This window comes from Nerophis lumbriciformis, linkage group LG09 (assembly GCF_033978685.3).
Source record: "Nerophis lumbriciformis linkage group LG09, RoL_Nlum_v2.1, whole genome shotgun sequence".
Taxonomy (NCBI): Eukaryota; Metazoa; Chordata; class Actinopteri; order Syngnathiformes; family Syngnathidae; genus Nerophis; species Nerophis lumbriciformis.
In genome coordinates this window covers 54,363,598-54,384,108 of record NC_084556.2, presented here as the reverse complement: position 1 = coordinate 54,384,108, position 20,511 = coordinate 54,363,598, and the positions used below count along the sequence as shown (strand labels likewise).

General features: G+C 37.1%; 1 protein-coding gene across 2 annotated transcripts in view; it reads right to left on the bottom strand.

The window, feature by feature from the left end:
• The window catches only part of LOC133607186 (scaffold protein ILK-like), a 38,037-nt gene that overhangs the window by 525 nt on the left and 17,001 nt on the right, over positions 1-20,511 (bottom strand). For both annotated transcript variants that reach the window (XM_061961651.1, XM_061961650.1), the window contains exons 4-12: positions 20,369-20,464; positions 17,192-17,288; positions 12,436-12,519; positions 12,266-12,351; positions 9,357-9,466; positions 9,151-9,278; positions 8,963-9,084; positions 8,805-8,904; positions 8,601-8,731 (exon numbers count right to left, since the gene is read on the bottom strand). In XM_061961651.1, coding sequence (XP_061817635.1) covers positions 8,601-8,731; positions 8,805-8,904; positions 8,963-9,084; positions 9,151-9,278; positions 9,357-9,466; positions 12,266-12,351; positions 12,436-12,519; positions 17,192-17,288; positions 20,369-20,464 — 954 coding nt within the window. The remainder of the gene's footprint in view (positions 1-8,600; positions 8,732-8,804; positions 8,905-8,962; positions 9,085-9,150; positions 9,279-9,356; positions 9,467-12,265; positions 12,352-12,435; positions 12,520-17,191; positions 17,289-20,368; positions 20,465-20,511) is intronic.

Sequence of the window (20,511 nt, the reverse complement as noted above, 5' to 3'; positions counted from 1 at the left end):
GGATCTTTTTATAGTGTTTTTACAGTAAGTGCCCAAAAACAGCAGAGCATTTCTGTCGTATAGATGATCTTTGACAAGTGTTTTTGCTATGTGTTTAAAAACAGCAGAGCATTCCTGTCGTATAGATGATCTTTGACAAGTGTTTTTGCAGTAAGTGTTTAAAGACCGCAGAGCATTCCTGTCGTATAGATGATCTTTGACAAGTGTTTTTGCAGTAAGTGTTTAAAAACAGCAGAGCATTCCTGCCATTTGATGATCTTTGACTAGTTGTTTTTTCAGTTGAGTCCGAAATACAACAGAGCACTCTTGTCGTATAGATGATCTTTGACAAGTGTTTTTGCAATAAGTGTTTAAAAACAGCAGAGCATTCTTGTCGTATAGATGATCTTTGACAAGTGTTTTTGCTATGTGTTTAAAAACAGCAGAGCATTCCTGTCGTATAGATGATCTTTGACAAGTGTTTTTGCAGTAAGTGTTTAAAGACCGCAGAGCATTCCTGTCGTATAGATTATCTTTGACAAGTGTTTTTGCAGTAAGTGTTTAAAAACAGCAGAGCATTCCTGCCATTTGATGATCTTTGACTAGTTGTTTTTTCAGTTGAGTCCGAAATACAACAGAGCACTCTTGTCGTATGGATGATCTTTGACAAGTGTTTTTGCAATAAGTGTTTAAAAACAGCAGAGCATTCTTGTCGTATAGATGATCTTTGACAAGTGTTTTTGCTATAAGTGTTTAAAAACAGCAGAGCATTCCTGTCGTATAGATGATCTTTGACAAGTGTTTTTGCTATAAGTGTTTAAAAACAGCAGAGCATTCCTGTCGCATAGATGATCTTTGACAAGTGTTTTTGCAGTAAGTGTTTAAAAACAGCAGAGCATTCCTGCCATATAGATGATCTTTGACTAGTTGTTTTTTCAGTTGAGTCCTAAATACAACAGCGCGCTCTTCTCGTACAGATGATCTTTGACAAGTGTTTTTGCTATAAGTGTTTAAAAACAGCAGAGCATTCCTGTCGTATAGATGATCTTTGACAAGTGTTTTTGCAATAAGTGTTTAAAAACAGCAGAGCATTCCTGCCATATAGATGATCTTTGACTAGTTGTTTTTTCAGTTGAGTCCTAAATACAACAGCGCGCTCTTCTCGTACAGATGATCTTTGACAAGTGTTTTTGCTATAAGTGTTTAAAAACAGCAGAGCATTCCTGTCGTATAGATGATCTTTGACAAGTGTTTTTGCAATAAGTGTTTAAAAACAGCAGAGCATTCTTGTCGTATAGATGATCTTTGACAAGTGTTTTTGCTATAAGTGTTTAAAAACAGCAGAGCATTCCTGCCGTATAGATGATCTTTGACTAGTTTTTTATTTCAGTTGAGTCCTAAATACAACAGAGTGCTCTTGTCGTATAGATGATCTTTGACAAGTGTTTTTGCTATAAGTGTTTAAAAACAGCAGAGCATTCCTGCCGTATAGATGATCTTTGACTAGTTTTTTATTTCAGTTGAGTCCTAAATACAACAGAGTGCTCTTGTCGTATAGATGATCTTTGACAAGTGTTTTTGCAATAAGTGTTTAAAAACAGCAGAGCATTCTTGTCGTATAGATGATCTTTGACAAGTGTTTTTGCTTTAAGTGTTTAAAAACAGCAGAGCATTCCTGTCGTATAGATGATCTTTGACAAGTGTTTTTGCTATAAGTGTTTAAAAACAGCAGAGCATTCCTGTCGCATAGATGATCTTTGACAAGTGTTTTTGCAGTAAGTGTTTAAAAACAGCAGAGCATTCCTGCCATATAGATGATCTTTGACTAGTTGTTTTTTCAGTTGAGTCCTAAATACAACAGCGCGCTCTTCTCGTACAGATGATCTTTGACAAGTGTTTTTGCTATAAGTGTTTAAAAACAGCAGAGCATTCCTGTCGTATAGATGATCTTTGACAAGTGTTTTTGCAGTAAGTGTTTAAAAACAGCAGAGTATTCATGTCGTATAGATGATCTTTGGACAAGTGTTTTTGCAGTAAGTGTTTAAAAACAGCAGAGCATTCCTGCCATATAGATGATCTTTGACTAGTTGTTTTTTCAGTTGAGTCCTAAATACAACAGCGCGCTCTTCTCGTACAGATGATCTTTGACAAGTGTTTTTGCTATAAGTGTTTAAAAACAGCAGAGCATTCCTGTCGTATAGATGATCTTTGACAAGTGTTTTTGCAGTAAGTGTTTAAAAACAGCAGAGTATTCATGTCGTATAGATGATCTTTGGACAAGTGTTTTTGCAGTAAGTGTTTAAAAACAGCAGAGCATTCCTGCCATATAGATGATCTTTGACTAGTTGTTTTTTCAGTTGAGTCCTAAATACAACAGCGCGCTCTTCTCGTACAGATGATCTTTGACAAGTGTTTTTGCTATAAGTGTTTAAAAACAGCAGAGCATTCCTGTCGTATAGATGATCTTTGACAAGTGTTTTTGCAATAAGTGTTTAAAAACAGCAGAGCATTCCTGCCATATAGATGATCTTTGACTAGTTGTTTTTTCAGTTGAGTCCTAAATACAACAGCGCGCTCTTCTCGTACAGATGATCTTTGACAAGTGTTTTTGCTATAAGTGTTTAAAAACAGCAGAGCATTCCTGTCGTATAGATGATCTTTGACAAGTGTTTTTGCAATAAGTGTTTAAAAACAGCAGAGCATTCTTGTCGTATAGATGATCTTTGACAAGTGTTTTTGCTATAAGTGTTTAAAAACAGCAGAGCATTCCTGCCGTATAGATGATCTTTGACTAGTTTTTTATTTCAGTTGAGTCCTAAATACAACAGAGTGCTCTTGTCGTATAGATGATCTTTGACAAGTGTTTTTGCTATAAGTGTTTAAAAACAGCAGAGCATTCCTGCCGTATAGATGATCTTTGACTAGTTTTTTATTTCAGTTGAGTCCTAAATACAACAGAGTGCTCTTGTCGTATAGATGATCTTTGACAAGTGTTTTTGCTATAAGTGTTTAAAAACAGCAGAGCATTCCTGTCGTATAGATGATCTTTGACAAGTGTTTTTGCTATAAGTGTTTAAAAACAGCAGAGCATTCCTGCCGTATAGATGATCTTTGACTAGTTGTTTTTTTCAGTTGAGTCCTGAATACAACAGCGCGCTCTTCTCGTACAGATGATCTTTGACAAGTGTTTTTGCTATAAGTGTTTAAAAACAGCAGAGCATTCCTGTCGTATAGATGATCTTTGACAAGTGTTTCTGCAGTAAGTGTTTAAAAACAGCAGAGCATTCCTGCCATTTCATGATCTTTGACTAGTTGTTTTTTCAGTTGAGTCCGAAATACAACAGAGCACTCTTGTCGTATAGATGATCTTTGACAAGTGTTTTTGCAATAAGTGTTTAAAAACAGCAGAGCATTCTTGTGGTATAGATGATCTTTGACAAGTGTTTTTGCTATAAGTGTTTAAAAACAGCAGAGCATTCCTGCCATATAGATGATCTTTGACTAGTTGTTTTTTCAGTTGAGTCCTAAATACAACAGAGCGCTCTTGTCGTATAGATGATCTTTGACAAGTGTTTTTGCTATAAGTGTTTAAAAACAGCAGAGCATTCCTGTCGTATAGATGATCTTTGTAGTGTTTTTGCAGTAATTGCTTAAAAACAGCAGTGTTTCTGTCATATAGGGGTATAGTGTTTTTACAGTAAGTGCCCAAAACAGCAGAGCATTTCTGTCATGGATGATCTTTGACGAGTGCCATAGCAGTAAGTGCTTAAAAACATAGTTTCTGTCATGTAGAGGATCTTTGTATAGTGTTTTTACAGTAAGTGCCCAAAAACAGCAGAGCATTTCTGTCATGGATGATCTTTGACGAGTGCCATAGCAGTAAGTGCTTAAAAACATAGTTTCTGTCATATAGAGGATCTTGGTATAGTGTTTTTGCAGTAATTGCTTAAGAACAGCAGTGTTTCTGTCATATAGAGGATCTTTGTATAGTGTTTTTACAGCAAGTGCCCAAAAACAGCAGATCATTTCTGTCATAGATGATCTTTGACGAGTGCTTTTGCAGTAAGTGCTTAAAAACATAGTTTCTGTCATTTAGAGGATCTTTGTATAGTGTTTTTGCAGTAATTGCTTAAAAACAGCAGTGTTTCTGTCATATAGAGGATCTTTGTCTAGTGTTTTTACAGCACGTTCCCAAAAACAGCAGAGCATTTCTGTCATGGATGATCTTTGACGAGTGCTTTTGCAGTAAGTGCTTAAAAACATAGTTTCTGTTATATAGAGGATCTTTGTATAGTGTTTTTGCAGTAATTGCTTAAAAACAGCAGTGTTTTTGTCATATAGAGGATCTTTGTATAGTGTTTTTACAGTAAGTGCCCAAAAACAGCAGAGCATTTCTGTCATAGATGATCTTTGACGAGTGCTTTTGCAGTAAGTGCTTAAAAACATAGTTTCTGTCATTTAGGGGATCTTTGTATAGTGTTTTTGCAGTAATTGCTTAAAAACAGCAGTGTTTCTGTCATATAGAGGATCTTTGTATAGGGTTTTTACAGTAAGTGCCCAAAAACAGCAGAGCGTTCCTGTCATAGATGATCTTTGACAAGTGCTTAAAAACATAGTTTCTGTCATATAGAGGATCTTTGTATAGTGTTTTTGCAGTAATTGCTTAAGAACAGCAGTGTTTCTGTCATATAGAGGATCTTTGTAATGTGTTTTTACAGTAAGTGACCAAAAACAGCAGAACATTTCTGTCATAAATGATCTTTGACGAGTGCTTTTGCAGTAAGTGCTTAAAAACATAGTTTCTGTCATTTAGAGGATCTTTGTATAGTGTTTTTGCAGTAATTGCTTAAAAGCAGCAGTGTTTCTGTCATATAGAGGATCTTTGTATAGTGTTTTTACAATAAGTGTCCAAAAACAGCAGAGCGTTCTTGTCATAGATGATCTTTGACAAGTGCTTAAAAACATAGTTTCTGTCATATAGAGGATTTTTGTATAGTGTTTTTGCAGTAATTGCTTAAGAACAGCAGTGTTTCTGTCATATAGAGGATCTTTGTATAGTGTTTTTACAGTAAGTGACCAAAAACAGCAGAACATTTCCGTCATAGATGATCTTTGACGAGTGCTTTTGCAGTAAGTGCTTAAAAACATAGTTTCTGTCATTTAGAGGATCTTTGTATAGTGTTTTTGCAGTAGTTGCTTAAAAACAGCAGTGTTTCTGTCATATAGAGGATCTTTGTATAGTGTTTTTACAGTAAGTGCCCAAAAACAGCAGAGCGTTCCTGTCATAGATGATCTTTGACAAGTGCTTAAAAACACAGTTTCTGTCATATAGAGGATCTTTGTATAGTGTTTTTGGAGTAATTGCTTAAAAACAGCAGTGTTTCTGTCATATAGAGGATCTTTGTATAGTGTTTTTGCAGTAAGTGCCCCAAAACAGCAGAGCATTTCTGTCATAGATGATCTTTGACGAGTGCTTTTGCAGTAAGTGCTTAAAAACATAGTTTCTGTCATATAGAGGATCTTTGTATAGTGTTTTTGCAGTAATTGCTTAAAAACAGCAGTGTTTCTGTCATTTAGAGGATCTTTGTATAGTGTTTTTACAATAAGTGTCCAAAAACAGCAGAGCGTTCCTGTCATAGATGATCTTTGACAAGTGCTTAAAAACATAGTTTCTGTCATATAGAGGATCTTTGTATAGTGTTTTTGCAGTAATTGCTTAAGAACAGCGGTGTTTCTGTCATATAGAGGATCTTTGTATAGTGTTTTTACAGTAAGTGCCCAAAAACAGCAGAGCTTTTCTGTCATAGATGATCTTTGACGAGTGCTTTTGCAGTAAGTGCTTAAAAACATAGTTTCTGTCATATAGAGGATCTTTGTATAGTGTTTTTACAGTAATTGCTTAAAAACAGCAGTGTTTTTGTCATATAGAGGATCTTTGTATAGTGTTTTTACAGTAAGTGCCCAAAAACAGCAGAGCGTTCTTGTCATAGATGATATTTGACAAGTGCTTAAAAACATAGTTTCTGTCATATAGAGGATCTTTGTATAGTGTTTTTGCAGTAATTGCTTAAAAACAGCAGTGTTTTTGTCATATAGAGGATCTTTGTGTAGTGTTTTTACAGTAAGTGCCCAAAAACAGCAGAGCATTTCTGTCATAGATTATCTTTGACGGGTGCTATAGCAGTAAGTGCTTGAAAACATAGTTTCTGTCATTTAGAGGATCTTTGTATAGTGTTTTTGCAGTAATTGCTTAAAAACAGCAGTGTTTCTGTTATATAGAGGATTTTTGTATAGTGTTTTTACAGTAAGTGCCCAAAAACAGCAGAGCGTTCTTGTCATAGATGATATTTGACAAGTGCTTAAAAACATAGTTTCTGTCATATAGAGGATCTTTGTATAGTGTTTTTGCAGTAATTGCTTAAAAACAGCAGTGTTTCTGTCATATAGATGATCTTTGTATAGTGTTTTTACAGTAAGTGTTTAAAAACAGCAGAGCATTCCTGCCAAATAGATGATCTTTGACTAGTTGTTTTTTCAGTTGAGTCCTAAATACAACAGCGCGCTCTTCTCGTACAGATGATCTTTGACAAGTGTTTTTGCTATAAGTGTTTAAAAATAGCAGAGCATTCCTGTCGTATAGATGATCTTTGACAAGTGTTTTTGCAATAAGTGTTTAAAAACAGCAGAGCACTCCTGTCGTATAGATGATCTTTGACAAGTGTTTTTGTAATAAGTGTTTAAAAACAGCAGAGCATTCCTGCCATATAGATGATCTTTGACTAGTTGTTTTTTCAGTTGAGTCCTAAATACAACAGCGCGCTCTTCTCGTACAGATGATCTTTGACAAGTGTTTTTGCTATAAGTGTTTAAAAACAGCAGAGCATTCCTGTTGTATAGATGATCTTTGACAAGTGTTTTTGTAATAAGTGTTTAAAAACAGCAGAGCATTCCTGCCATATAGATGATCTTTGACTAGTTGTTTTTTCAGTTGAGTTCTAAATACAACAGCGCGCTCTTCTCGTACAGATGATCTTTGACAAGTGTTTTTGCTATAAGTGTTTAAAAACAGCAGAGCATTCCTGTCGTATAGATGATCTTTGACAAGTGTTTTTGCAATAAGTGTTTAAAAACAGCAGAGCACTCCTGTCGTATAGATGATCTTTGACAAGTGTTTTTGTAATAAGTGTTTAAAAACAGCAGAGCATTCCTGCCATATAGATGATCTTTGACTAGTTGTTTTTTCAGTTGAGTCCTAAATACAACAGAGTGCTCTTGTCGTATAGATGATCTTTGACAAGTGTTTTTGCTATAAGTGTTTAAAAACAGCAGGGCATTCCTGCCATATAGATGATCTTTTACTAGTTGTTTTTTTCAGTTGAGTCCTAAATACAACAGAGCGCTCTTGTCGTATAGATGATCTTTGACAAGTGTTTTTGCAATAAGTGTTTAAAAACCGCAGAGCATTCCTGTCGTATAGATGATCTTTGACAAGTGTTTTTGCTATAAGTGTTTAAAAACAGCAGAGCATTCCTGTCGTATAGATGATCTTTGACAAGTGTTTTTGCAATAAGTGTTTAAAAACAGCAGAGCACTCCTGTCGTATAGATGATCTTTGACTAGTTGTTTTTTCAGTTGAGTCCTAAATACAACAGTGCGCTCTTCTCGTACAGATGATCTTTGACAAGTGTTTTTGCTATAAGTGTTTAAAAACAGCAGAGCATTCCTGTCGTAGAGATGATCTTTGACAAGTGTTTTTGTAATAAGTGTTTAAAAACAGCAGAGCACTCCTGTCGTATAGATGATCTTTGACTAGTTGTTTTTTCAGTTGAGTCCTAAATACAACAGCGCGCTCTTCTCGTACAGATGATCTTTGACAAGTGTTTTTGTTATAAGTGTTTAAAAATAGCAGAGCATTCCTGTCATAGATGATCTTTGACAAGTGTTTTTGCAGTAAGTGTTTAAAAACAGCAGAGCACTCCTGTCGTATAGATGATCTTTGACTAGTTGTTTTTTCAGTTGAGTCCTAAATACAACAGCGCGCTCTTCTCGTACAGATGATCTTTGACAAGTGTTTTTGCTATAAGTGTTTAAAAACAGCAGAGCATTCCTGCCATATAGATTATCTTTGACTAGTTGTTTTTTGAGTTGAGTCCTAAAAACAACAGAGCGCTCTTGTCGTACAGATGATCTTTGACAAGTGTTTTTGCTATAAGTGTTTAAAAACAGCAGAGCATTCCTGTCGTAAAGATGATCTTTGACTAGTTGTTTTTTCAGTTGAGTCCTACATACAACAGAGCGCTCTTGTCATATAGATGATCTTTGACAAGTGTGTTTGCAGCAAGTGTTTAAAAACAGCAGAGCATTCCTGTCATATAGATGATCTTTGACTAGTTGTTTTTTCAGTTGAGTCCTAAATACAACAGAGTGCGCTTGCCCTATAGAGGATCTTTGACAAGTGTTTAAAAACAGCAGAGGGCTCCTGTCATATAAAGGATCTTTTCATAAGCTTCTTTCTCTAAAGTTCTGACCTATAATTTGGCGAAGTAAGAGTTTGAAGGTATCTCAGAGCCTGGCAGTGAGGGTTTATAGAACATGGGAGTAAAAGTAAGGAGACTTCTTGCCTTCATGCCAATCTCCATGGGTGAAAGGTGGGCAAAGGGCACCTCTCTGGTCACAAGTTCCCACAGCAGCACCGCAAAGCTCCACATGTCTGCAGACCTCCTGTTGATGTCCTCAGGCTTCTTCTGCAGGGCTGAAACGTCACATCCATCCCGTTTATGATTATTGCCGATCTCCGTACCGTACGAGAAGAAGACCAACGCCACCTTCTGGGGCCACCCAGGCCGGAGCGTACATGCGACCGGGACACTGGAAGGAGAACTTTGCGTCCGCCATGTTTATCCTGGCCGTCATGTCCTCGTCGATCTGCCGGCGAGAACGCAAGGAGTCTGGCGGACGCGTCAGGCGTGACGACGGCACTCACCATCACGTGCTGGCTGTTGAGGTGCAGCCGCTGCACCATGGGCTCCAAGGTGTGCAGGAAGGTCATACCGCTGGCGATGTCCAAGGCGAACCTGACCGCTTGGTTCTGGTCCACCACCAGAGCTGAGGAGGACACACAAGTCAGCGTGCTCTCTTGTCATCACTTCAACACACAAGGAGACCACTCACTGGTGCCCTGGTGGAGGAGGCTGTGCAGGGAGCCGTACGGCATGCAGCGGGTGATGACGATGGGGTGCGGGGCCGGGGGCGACTGGCACGCTCCCAGGACGGGAAGGATGTTGGGGTGAGAGAAGATCCTGGAGGAGTTTAATTGTGTTGCATGGGACCACAAGATGGCAGCACGTCTGTCGGAGAGATCGCTTATTTTTTTTTACCGTAGTTTGGGATGCTCCTCGCCAAAGTCTCGGCTCTTCCTGGTGGTCCAGTCTCTCACACGCAGCACCTTGACCACCACCTCGTCGCCCTGCCAGCGACCCTGCCAGCACTGAGGAGACACACGGGCACGCCTTAAAGCAGGGGTGGCCAAACTTTACGCCCTGGTGGTCGCATTGGGCGCCAACAATTTGGTTGAGAGCCAAAAGCTGACTGTACCGTATATATATATGTATGTATCAATGTACATGTGTGTGTGTGTGTGTATGTATGTATGTATATATGTACATGTGTGTGTGTGTATGTATATATGTATGTATGTGTGTGTGTGTATATATGTATATATGTACATGTGTGTGTGTGTGTGTATGTATATATGTACATGTGTGTGTGTGTATGTATGTATATATGTACATGTGTGTGTGTGTGTGTGTGTGTGTGTGTGTGTGTGTGTGTATGTATGTATATATGTACATGTGTGTGTGTGTGTGAATATATGTACAGGTGTGTGTGTATGTATGTATGTATATATGTATGTACGTGTGTGTGTGTGTGTATGTATGTATGTATATATGTACATGTGTGTATGTATGTATATATGTACACATGTGTGTGTGTGTGTGTGTGTGTGTGTGTGTGTGTGTGTGTGTGTGTGTGTATGTATGTATATATGTACGTGTGTGTATATGTATGTACATGTGTGTGTGTATGTATGTATGTATATTTGTACATGTGTGTGTGTGTGTGTGTGTGTGTATGTATGTATGTATGTATATATGTACATGTGTGTGTGTGTATGTATGTATATATGTACATGTGTGTGTGTGTGTGTGTGTATGTATGTATATATGTACATGTGTCTGTGTGTGTGTGTGTGTGTGTGTATGTATGCATATATGTACATGTGTGTGTATGTATGTATATATGTACCTATGTATGTGTGTGTATGTATGTATGTATATATACATGTATGTATGTATGTATATATGTACATGTGTATGCATGTATGTATATATGTACGTGTGTGTGTGTATGTATGCATATATGTACGTGTGTGTGTGTATGTATATATGTACATGTGTGTGTGTGTGTATATATATGTACGTGTGTGTATGTATGTATGTATATATGTACATGTGTGTGTATGTATGTATATATGTACGTGTGTGTATGTATGTATATATGTACGTGTGTGTATGTATGTATGTATACATGTATATGTATGTATGTATACATGTACATGTATGTATACATGTACATGTATGTATGTATACATGTACATGTATGTATGTATACATGTACATGTATATGTATGTATGTATACATGTACATGTATATATATGTATGTATATATATGTATGTATACATGTACATGTATGTATGTATGTATACATGTACATGTGTATGTATGTATGTATACATGTACATGTATATATATGTATGTATACATGTACATGTATATATATGTATGTATACATGTACATGTATATGTATGTATGTATACATGTACATGTATATGTATGTATACATGTGTATGTATGTATGTATACATGTACATGTATGTATGTATACATGTACATGTATGTATGTATACATGTACATGTATGTATGTATACATGTATGTATGTGTACATGTATGTATGTGTACATGTATGTATGTATACATGTACATGTATGTATGTATACATGTACATGTATGTATGTATACATGTACATGTATGTATGTATACATGTGTATGTATGTATACATGTACATGTATGTATGTATACATGTACATGTGTATATATATGTATGTATACATGTACATGTATGTATGTATACATGTACATGTATATGTATGTATGTATATATGTACATGTGTATTTATGTATGTATGTATGCATATATGTACATGTGTATGTATGTATGTATGTATCTATATGTACATGTGTATACATGTATGTATGTATCTATATACTGTATGTACATGTGTATATATGTACATTTGTATACATGTATGTATGTATGTATGTATGTATACATGTACATGTGTGTGTATGTATGTATGTATGTATGTGTACATGTGTGTGTATGTATGTATGTATGTATGTATGTATAAATGTACATGTGAATACATGTATGTATGTATGTATATATGTACATGTGTATACATGCATGTATGTATGTATGTATGTGTATATATATATATATGTACATGTGTATACATGTATGTATGCATGTGTATACATGTATGCATATATGTGCGTGTGATATATATATATATATATATATATATATATATTTATTTATTTATTTATTTTTTAACTTCCGTGACAACCTCCTTACGGTTTTGTAATCAATTAGAAATATCAAGCAGCTAACATGCGCTAAACATGGATTGGAGATAGTGTTTAGAATTTCCCCCATCATGCTTCGTAATGGCTTTAAATGGCTGTAATTCTGATATTTTTATGGTGCATGAATGTTTTTTTTATGATATCCACAAATTGTGTTGTATTGTTTTATGTGATACCATATATGTACAGTATATATATATATATATATATATATATATATATATATATATATATATATATATATATATATATATATATATATATATATATATACATATTTTTCCCACCATGACTAGGGCAGGTTGTTTGCATTGGGCCAGAAAAGTAAACGCTGCAGTTTGTCTCATTGAAAGCACGAGAAGAGGTCACAGACCTGAATTACTCATGTCGTCCACATGATGGCGACAATGTAGCAGCACATGGATTAGAATTTAAACTCATGAAGTCATGCGGGCCAAATTGAAGATGCCACGGGCCGTAGTTTGGACACCCCTGCCTTAGAACGAGACGTAGGAGAATGCTAACCTCTGTTTGGACACCCCTGCCTTAGAACGAGACGTAGGAGAATGCTAACCTCTCCCGAGTGGTTTTCGTTGATCTTTGCCAGCAGAGAAAGTTGCTTGTAGTCGATGGCCGCCTGCTTGCTGAGGGTGCCGTTGCCTGCCAGTGGAAAATACCGAATAAATCAAATATTTCAAGAACATTTCCATGATTAAGGTTTCTTTTTTTTTCTCCCCCACTCACGAGGTCGCGTCCGCATGGTGCCCTTCCAGGAAGTCTCCTTGTAAGGAACTTTGGTCAGACTCTGGCCCATTTTCTCTGCCTTTTCTGAACAAAAACAACAGGATGTACTTTATGGGATCAAAGTTTGTCTAAGTCTAACCAACTCCTCCCAGGGTGTTTGGGCAAACTAGTGGCGGTTCCAATGACACATACTACACATACAGGCCAGGATTATTGCTACGCTATAAAATGTCTGCTTCGTATCACGCCAAACTTTGCTTTCATGGTTTTTTTGGCCATTTTTCGGTGAAAAAAAGGGGTCGTACTTTAACAAACTTACCTAGGGACTCTAGCCAAATGAGTTGCGCCTTTATTGCCCCCTTGTGGTGAAACACTATAACAGTAATAACTTCCTTACACATGCTCCAATCTTCCTGAAATTTCTGATGGTGGTCTGGGGTGTTGGGTGGGACGCAACTGCATGACTACTGCGGAGTCTTTTTTCACCCCCTTGTGGTGAAAAACTATAACGGTAATAACTTCTTTACAAATGCGCAGATCTTCCGGAAAATTTGGATGGTTGGGTGGGACGCAACTGCATGACTGCGGCGTCTTTTTTCGCCCCCTTGTGGTGAAACACTATAACAGTAATAACTTCCTTCCACATGCTTTGATCTTCCGGGAAATTTGGATGGTGGGTCAGAGTGTTGGGTGGGACGCAACTGCATGACTACTGCGGCGTCTTTTTTTCACCCCCTTGTGGTGAAAACTTATAACGGTAATAACTTCTTTACGCATGCGCCGATCTTCCGGAAAATTTGGATGGTTGGGTGGGATGCAACTGCATGACTACTGCGGCGTCTTTTTTTCACCCTCTTGTGGTGAAAAACTTATAACGGTAATAACTTCTTTACAAATGCGCAAATCTTCCGGAAAATTTGGATGGTTGGGTGGGACGCAACTGCATGACTGCGGTGTCTTTTCGCCCCCTTGTGGTGAAACACTATAACAGTAATAACTTCCTTACACATGCTTTTATCTTCCGGGAAATTTGGATGGTGGGTCGGCGTGTTGGGTGGGACGCAACTGCATGACTACTGCGGCGTCTTTTTTCGCCCCCTTGTGGTGGAAAAACTATAACAGTAATAACATTCTTACACATGCTTTGATCTTCCGGAAAATTTGGATGGTTGGGTGGGACGCAACTGCATGACTGCGGCGTCTTTTTTCGCCCCCTTGTGGTGAAAAACTATAACAGTAATAACTTCCTTCCACATGCTCCAATCTTCCTGAAATTTCTGATGGTGGGTCTGGGGTGTTGGGTGGGACGCAACTGCATGACTACTGCGGCGTCTTTTTTTCACCCCCTTGTGGTGAAAACTTATAACGGTAATAACTTCTTTACGCATGCGCCGATCTTCCGGAAAATTTGGATGGTTGGGTGGGACGCAACTGCATGACTACTGCGGCGTCTTATTTTCACCCTCTTGTGGTGAAAAACTTATAACGGTAATAACGTCTTTACAAATGCGCAAATCTTCCAGAAAATTTGGATGGTTGGGTGGGACGCAACTGCATGACTGCGGTGTCTTTTCGCCCCCTTGTGGTGAAACACTATAACAGTAATAACTTCCTTACACATGCTTTTATCTTCCGGGAAATTTAGATGGTGGGTCGGCGTGTTGGGTGGGACGCAACTGCATGAAGACTGCGGCGTCTTTTTTCGCCCCCTTGTGGTGAAAAACTATAACGGTAATAACTTCTTTACAAATGCGCAAATCTTCCGGAAAATTTGGATGGTTGGGTGGGACGCAACTGCATGACTGCGGCGTCTTTTTTTGCCCCCTTGTGGTGAAACACTATAACAGTAATAACTTCCTTACACATGCTCCGATCTACCGGAAAATTTGGATGGTCGGTCGGAGTGTTGGTTGGGACGCAACTGCTTGACTACTGCGGCGTCTTTTTTTTCCCCCTTGTGGTGAAAAACTATAACAGTAATAACATCCTTACACAAGCTCCGATCTTCCGGAATATTTGGATGATGGGTCAGGTGTTGGGTGGGACGCAACTGCACGACTACCTTTTTTCGCCCTCTTATGGTGAAACACTACAACAGTAATAACTTCCTTACACATGCGCCAATCTTCGGGAAAATTTGGATGGTTGGGTGAGACACAACTGCTTGACTACTGCGGCGTCTTTTTTCACCCCCTTGTGGTGAAAAACTATAACAGTAATAACATCCTTACACAAGCTCCGATCTTCCGGAATATTTGGATGGTGGATCGGGGTGTTGGGTGGAACGCAACTGCTTGACGACTGCGGCATCTTTTTTCACCCCCTTGTGGTGAAAAACTATAACGGTAATAACTTCTTTACGCATGCGCCGATCTTCCGGAAAATTTGGATGGTTGGGTGGGATGCAACTGCATGACTGCGGCGTCTTTTTTCGCCCCGCAACTGCATGACTGCGGCGTCTTTTTTCGCCCCCTTGTGGTGAAAAACTATAACAGTAATAACATCCTTACGCAAGCTCCGATCTTCCGGAATATTTGGATGATGGGTCAGGTGTTGGGTGGGACACAACTGCACGACTACCTTTTTTCGTCCCCTTGTGGTGAAACCCTATAACAGTAATAACTTCCTTCCACATGCTCCAATCTTCCTGAAATTTCTGATGGTGGGTCTGGGGTGTTGGGTGGGACGCAACTGCATGACTACTGCGGCGTCTTTTTTTCACCCCCTTGTGGTGAAAAACCATAACAGTAATAACTTCTTTACAAATGCGCAGATCTTCCGGAAAATTTGGATGGTTGGGTGGGACGCAACTGCATGACTACTGCGGCGTCTTTTTTTCACCCTCTTGTGGTGAAAAACTTATAACGGTAATAACGTCTTTACAAATGCGCAAATCTTCCGGAAAATTTGGATGGTTGGGTGGGACGCAACTGCATGACTGCGGTGTCTTTTCGCCCCCTTGTGGTGAAACACTATAACAGTAATAACTTCCTTACACATGCTCCAATCTTCCGGGAAATTTGGATGGTGGGTCGGCGTGTTGGGTGGGACGCAACTGCATGAAGACGGCGCACATTTTTTCGCCCCCTTGTGGTGAAAAACTATAACAGTAATAACTTCTTTACACATGCGCCGATCTTCCAGAAAATTTGGATGGTCGGTCGGCGTGTTGGGTGGAACGCAACTGCTTGACTACTGCGGGGTCTTTTTTCACCCTCTTGTGGTGGGAAAACTATAACAGTAATAACATCCTTACACATGCTCCGATCTTCCGGAAAATTTGGATGGTTGGGTGGGACGCAACTGCATGACTGCGGCGCATTTTTTCGCTCCCTTGTAGTGAAAAACTTTAATAGTAATAACTTCCTTACACATGCTCCAATCTTCCGGAATATTTGGATGATGGGTCAGGTGTTGGGTGGGACGCAACTGCACGAATACCTTTTTTCGCCCTCTTATGGTGAAACACTACAACAGTAATAACTTCCTTACACATGCGCCAATCTTCGGGAAAATTTGGATTGTTGGGTGGGACGCAACTGCATGACTGCGGCGTCTTTTTTCACCCCCTTGTGGTGAAAAACTATAACAGTAATAACATCCTTACACAAGCCCCGATCTTCCGGAATATTTGGATGGTGGATCGGGGTGTTGGGTGGAACGCAACTGCTTGACGACTGCGGCATCTTTTTTCACCCCCTTGTGGTGAAAAACTATAACGGTAATAACTTCCTTACGCATGCACCGATCTTCCGGAAAATTTGGATGGTTGGGTGGGACGCAACTGCATGACTGCGGCGCATTTTTTCGCTCCCTTGTAGTGAAAAACTTTAATAGTAATAACTTCCTTACACATGCTCCAATCTTCCGGAATATTTGGATGGTGGGTCGGCGTGTTGGGTGGAACGCAACTGCTTGACTACTGCGGGGTCTTTTTTCACCCCCTTGTGGTGGAAAAACTATAACAGTAATAACATTCTTACACATGCTTTGATCTTCCGGAAAATTTGGATGGTTGGGTGGGACGCAACTGCATGACTGCGGCGCATTTTTTCGCTCCCTTGTAGTGAAAAACTTTAACAGTAATAACTTCCTTACACATGCTATGATCTTCCGGAATATTTGGATGGTGGGTTGGGTGTTGGGTGGGACGCAACTGCTTGACGACTGCAGCGCCATCTGTCGCCCCCCTGTGGTGAAAAACTATAACAGTAATAACATCTTTACGCATGCTCCGATCTTCCGGAAAATTTGGATGGTGGATCGGGGTGTTGGGTGGGACGCAACTGCATGACTACTGTGGCATCTTTTTTCACCCCCTTGTGGTGAAAAACTATAACGGTAAAAACATCTTTACGCATGCTCCGATCTTCCGGAAAATTTGGATGGTGGGTCGGAGTGTTGGGTGGGACGCAACTGCTTGAATACTGCGGCGCCATTCTTCGCCCCCCTGTGGTGAAACACTATAACAGTAATAACTTTTTTACACATGCTCCGATCTTCCGGAAAATTTGGATGGTTGGGTGGAACGCAACTGCATGACTGCGGCGTCTTTTTTCGCCCCCTTGTGGAGGAAAAACTAACAATAATAACTTCCTTACACATGCTATGATCTTCCGGAATATTTGGATGGTGGGTTGGGTGTTGGGTGGAACGCAACTGCTTGACGACTGCAGCGCCATCTGGCCGATACAGATCGATAGACGACAGATCGATGGCCGATCCCTCCTTAATACCTTCCTCCGTGACTTCTCACCTTGAAGAAGTTGCCTCAAGTGGGGCTTGGCCTTGTCCAGAGGCGTCTGTCCGTACCTGTTGCACACACACACCTCAGCACCGCTGTCCAGCAGGTCCTAAACGAGCACAAAGATTCTTCAAGAATCAACACAAACAAGAATCCTCAGAACTCCAGCAGGGCTACTTTGTCATGCAATGAGCAGCGGCACGTCAAAAGAAAATTTAAAAAATATTTCTTTGTCAGTTTAAGGCAAATGTAACTTGAAGACCACAAAATGACATGATGAGGCGATACATTGATATTTATGTCAATCTGGATCGGATCTGGTGTAACAAATGAAAGTTAGATTTTATTGTGGTCATCAAACTATTTTTTGGGGTCAAAGTTACCCACCAATAAATGTTTTAGTAATGTACATGTATTTGTATAGAGGTTAATTTGTGTTCTTATTACCAAAGCTTTTTTTTGTAACTGAATTTATGTAACGGAATGTTTTTGCTTTTGAACTTTGTGAACTGATTTTTTTTTTTTTTTTTTTTTTTACATCAAATTATGCTGACAATTTCATTGAAAAACATTTTTAGCAAAATGTGTTTTTAAAAATTCAGTGTTTTAAAATTCACTGTATAAAAATTCTGTGTTACAAAAATTCAGTGTAGACAAATTTTGTGCATTAAAATTCAATGTATAAAAAAATCAGTGTTTAAAAATTCAGTTAAAATTTTGTGAACTGATTTTTTGTACATAAAATTTCATTGATTTTTTTGTGTTTATAAATTCAGTGTACAAAATTCAATTAAAACTATTAATTTTTTTAAATTCAGTGTTAGAAAAAGTCAGTGTAAAAAGATCAGTGTATAAAAATTCAGTTAAAACTATTCATTTTTAAAAATTCAGTGTATCAAAGCTCAGTTCAAAAATTCAGCGTTAAAAAATTCTGTGAAGAAAAATTCAGTGTAAAAAAATTCAGTGTTTAAAAATTCCCTGTAAGAAAAATTCACTGTTAGAAAAATGTTGTTTAAAAATTCTGTGTTTAAAAATTAAATTAAAACTATTCATTTCTAAAAATTCAGTGTATCAAAGCTCAGTTTAAAAATTCAGCGTTAAAAAATTCTGTGAAGAAAAATTCAGTGTAAAAAAATTCAGTGTTTAAAAATTCCCTGTAAGAAAAATTCACTGTTAGAAAAATGTTGTGTTTAAAAATTCTGTGTTTAAAAATTAAATTAAAACTATTCATTTCTAAAAATTCGGTGTATCAAAGCTCAGTGTTTAAAAATTCAGCGTTAAAAAATTCTGTGAAGAAAAATTCAGTGTAAAAAAATTCAGTGTTTAAAAATTCCCTGTAAGAAAAATTCACTGTTTGAAAAATGTTGTGTTTAAAAATTCAGTGTTTAAAATTTAAATTAAAACTATTCATTTCTAAAAATTCAGTGTATCAAAGCTCAGTGTTTAAAAATTCAGCGTTAAAAAATTCTGTGAAGAAAAATTCAGTGTAAAAAAATTCAGTGTTTAAAAATTCCCTGTAAGAAAAATTCACTGTTTGAAAAATGTTGTGTTTAAAAATTCAGTGTTTAAAATTTAAATTAAAACTATTCATTTCTAAAAATTCAGTGTATCAAAGCTCAGTGTTTAAAAATTCAGCGTTAAAAAATTCTGTGAAGAAAAATTCAGTGTAAAAAAATTCAGTGTTTAAAAATTCCCTGTAAGAAAAATTCACTGTTTGAAAAATGTTGTGTTTAAAAATTCAGTGTTTAAAATTTAAATTAAAACTATTCATTTCTAAAAATTCAGTGTATCAAAGCTCAGTGTTTAAAAATTCAGCGTTAAAAAATTCTGTGAAGAAAAATTCAGTGTAAAAAAATTCAGTGTTTAAAAATTCCCTGTAAGAAAAATTCACTGTTAGAAAAATGTTGTTTAAAAATTCAGTGTTTAAAAATTAAATTAAAACTATTCATTTCTAAAAATTCAGTGTATCAAAGCTCAGTGTTTAAAAATTCAGCGTTAAAAAATTCTGTGAAGAAAAATTCAGTGTAAAAAAATTCAGTGTTTAAAAATTCCCTGTAAGAAAAATTCACTGTTAGAAAAATGTTGTTTAAAAATTCAGTGTTTAAAATTTAAATTAAAACTATTCATTTCTAAAAATTCAGTGTATCAAAGCTCAGTGTTTAAAAACTCAGCGTTAAAAAATTCTGTGAAGAAAAATTCAGTGTAAAAAAATTCAGTGTAAAAAAATTCTGTGAAGAAAAATTCCCTGTAAGAAAAATTCACTGTTAGAAAAATGTTGTTTAAAAATTCAGTGTTTAAAATTTAAATTAAAACTATTCATTTCTAAAAATTCAGTGTATAAAAGCTCAGTGTTTAAAAATTCAGCGTTAAAAAATTCTGTGAAGAAAAATTCAGTGTAAAAAAATTCAGTGTAAAAAAATTCTGTGAAGAAAAATTTAGCGTATAAAAATTTTGTGTATGAAAAATTTAGTGTATAAAAATTCAGTGTATAAAAATGTAGTGTAAAACATTTAGTGCTTAATAATTCAGTGTATAAAAAGTAATTGTTAGAAAAATTTAGTGTATGAAAAATTGTGTATACACATTTAATGTATAGAAATTTAGTGTATAAAAATTTAGTGAATGAAAAATTTTGTGTATAAAAATGTAGTGTATGAAAAATGTAGTGTATACAAATTTAATGTATAATTCAGTGTATAAAAAGTCGTCATTAGAAAAATTCAGTGTAGAAAAAGTCATTGTTTTAAAATTATTTGTAAGAAAAATTCAGTGTATTTAAAAATTAATTGTAGAAAATTTCTGTGGAGAAAATTTTTGTTCAAACTAAAAAAATAACCATAATTTCAAAATACTTAATTTTTAAACACGTATTTTGCTAACATGTTTTTTTTTTTCAATGAAATTGTCAGCACGATTTGATGTTAAAAAATTAAGTTCACAAAATTTAAACAAAAAATTAAGTTACATAAACTCAATGTAAAAAAAAAAAAAAAGCTTTGGTAATAAAGACACCAAATATATTTATGTACAGTGTAGCCTTTCTATTTGGGCGGACCACCACAGTAGCAAATAAACGTGAGTAATAGAAACTGCTTTAAACATGTCTATTTTGAACCCTCCTTCCCCTCCAAATCCTAGTTTGAGGTTGTCTGTCCAGCAGAGGGCGCTGTCAGTGTGGCGTGTTGCTACCTCCGCCACCTCCTCTTGGCCCCAGAAGCAGGCGTAGTGCAGCGGCGTGTTCCCGTGTTCGTTGACGGTGTTTGGGTCCGCTTTGCACTGAATCAGCTGCACACAGTTGAGGCAAAGATGAGGTCGTCGCCATGGCGTCATAA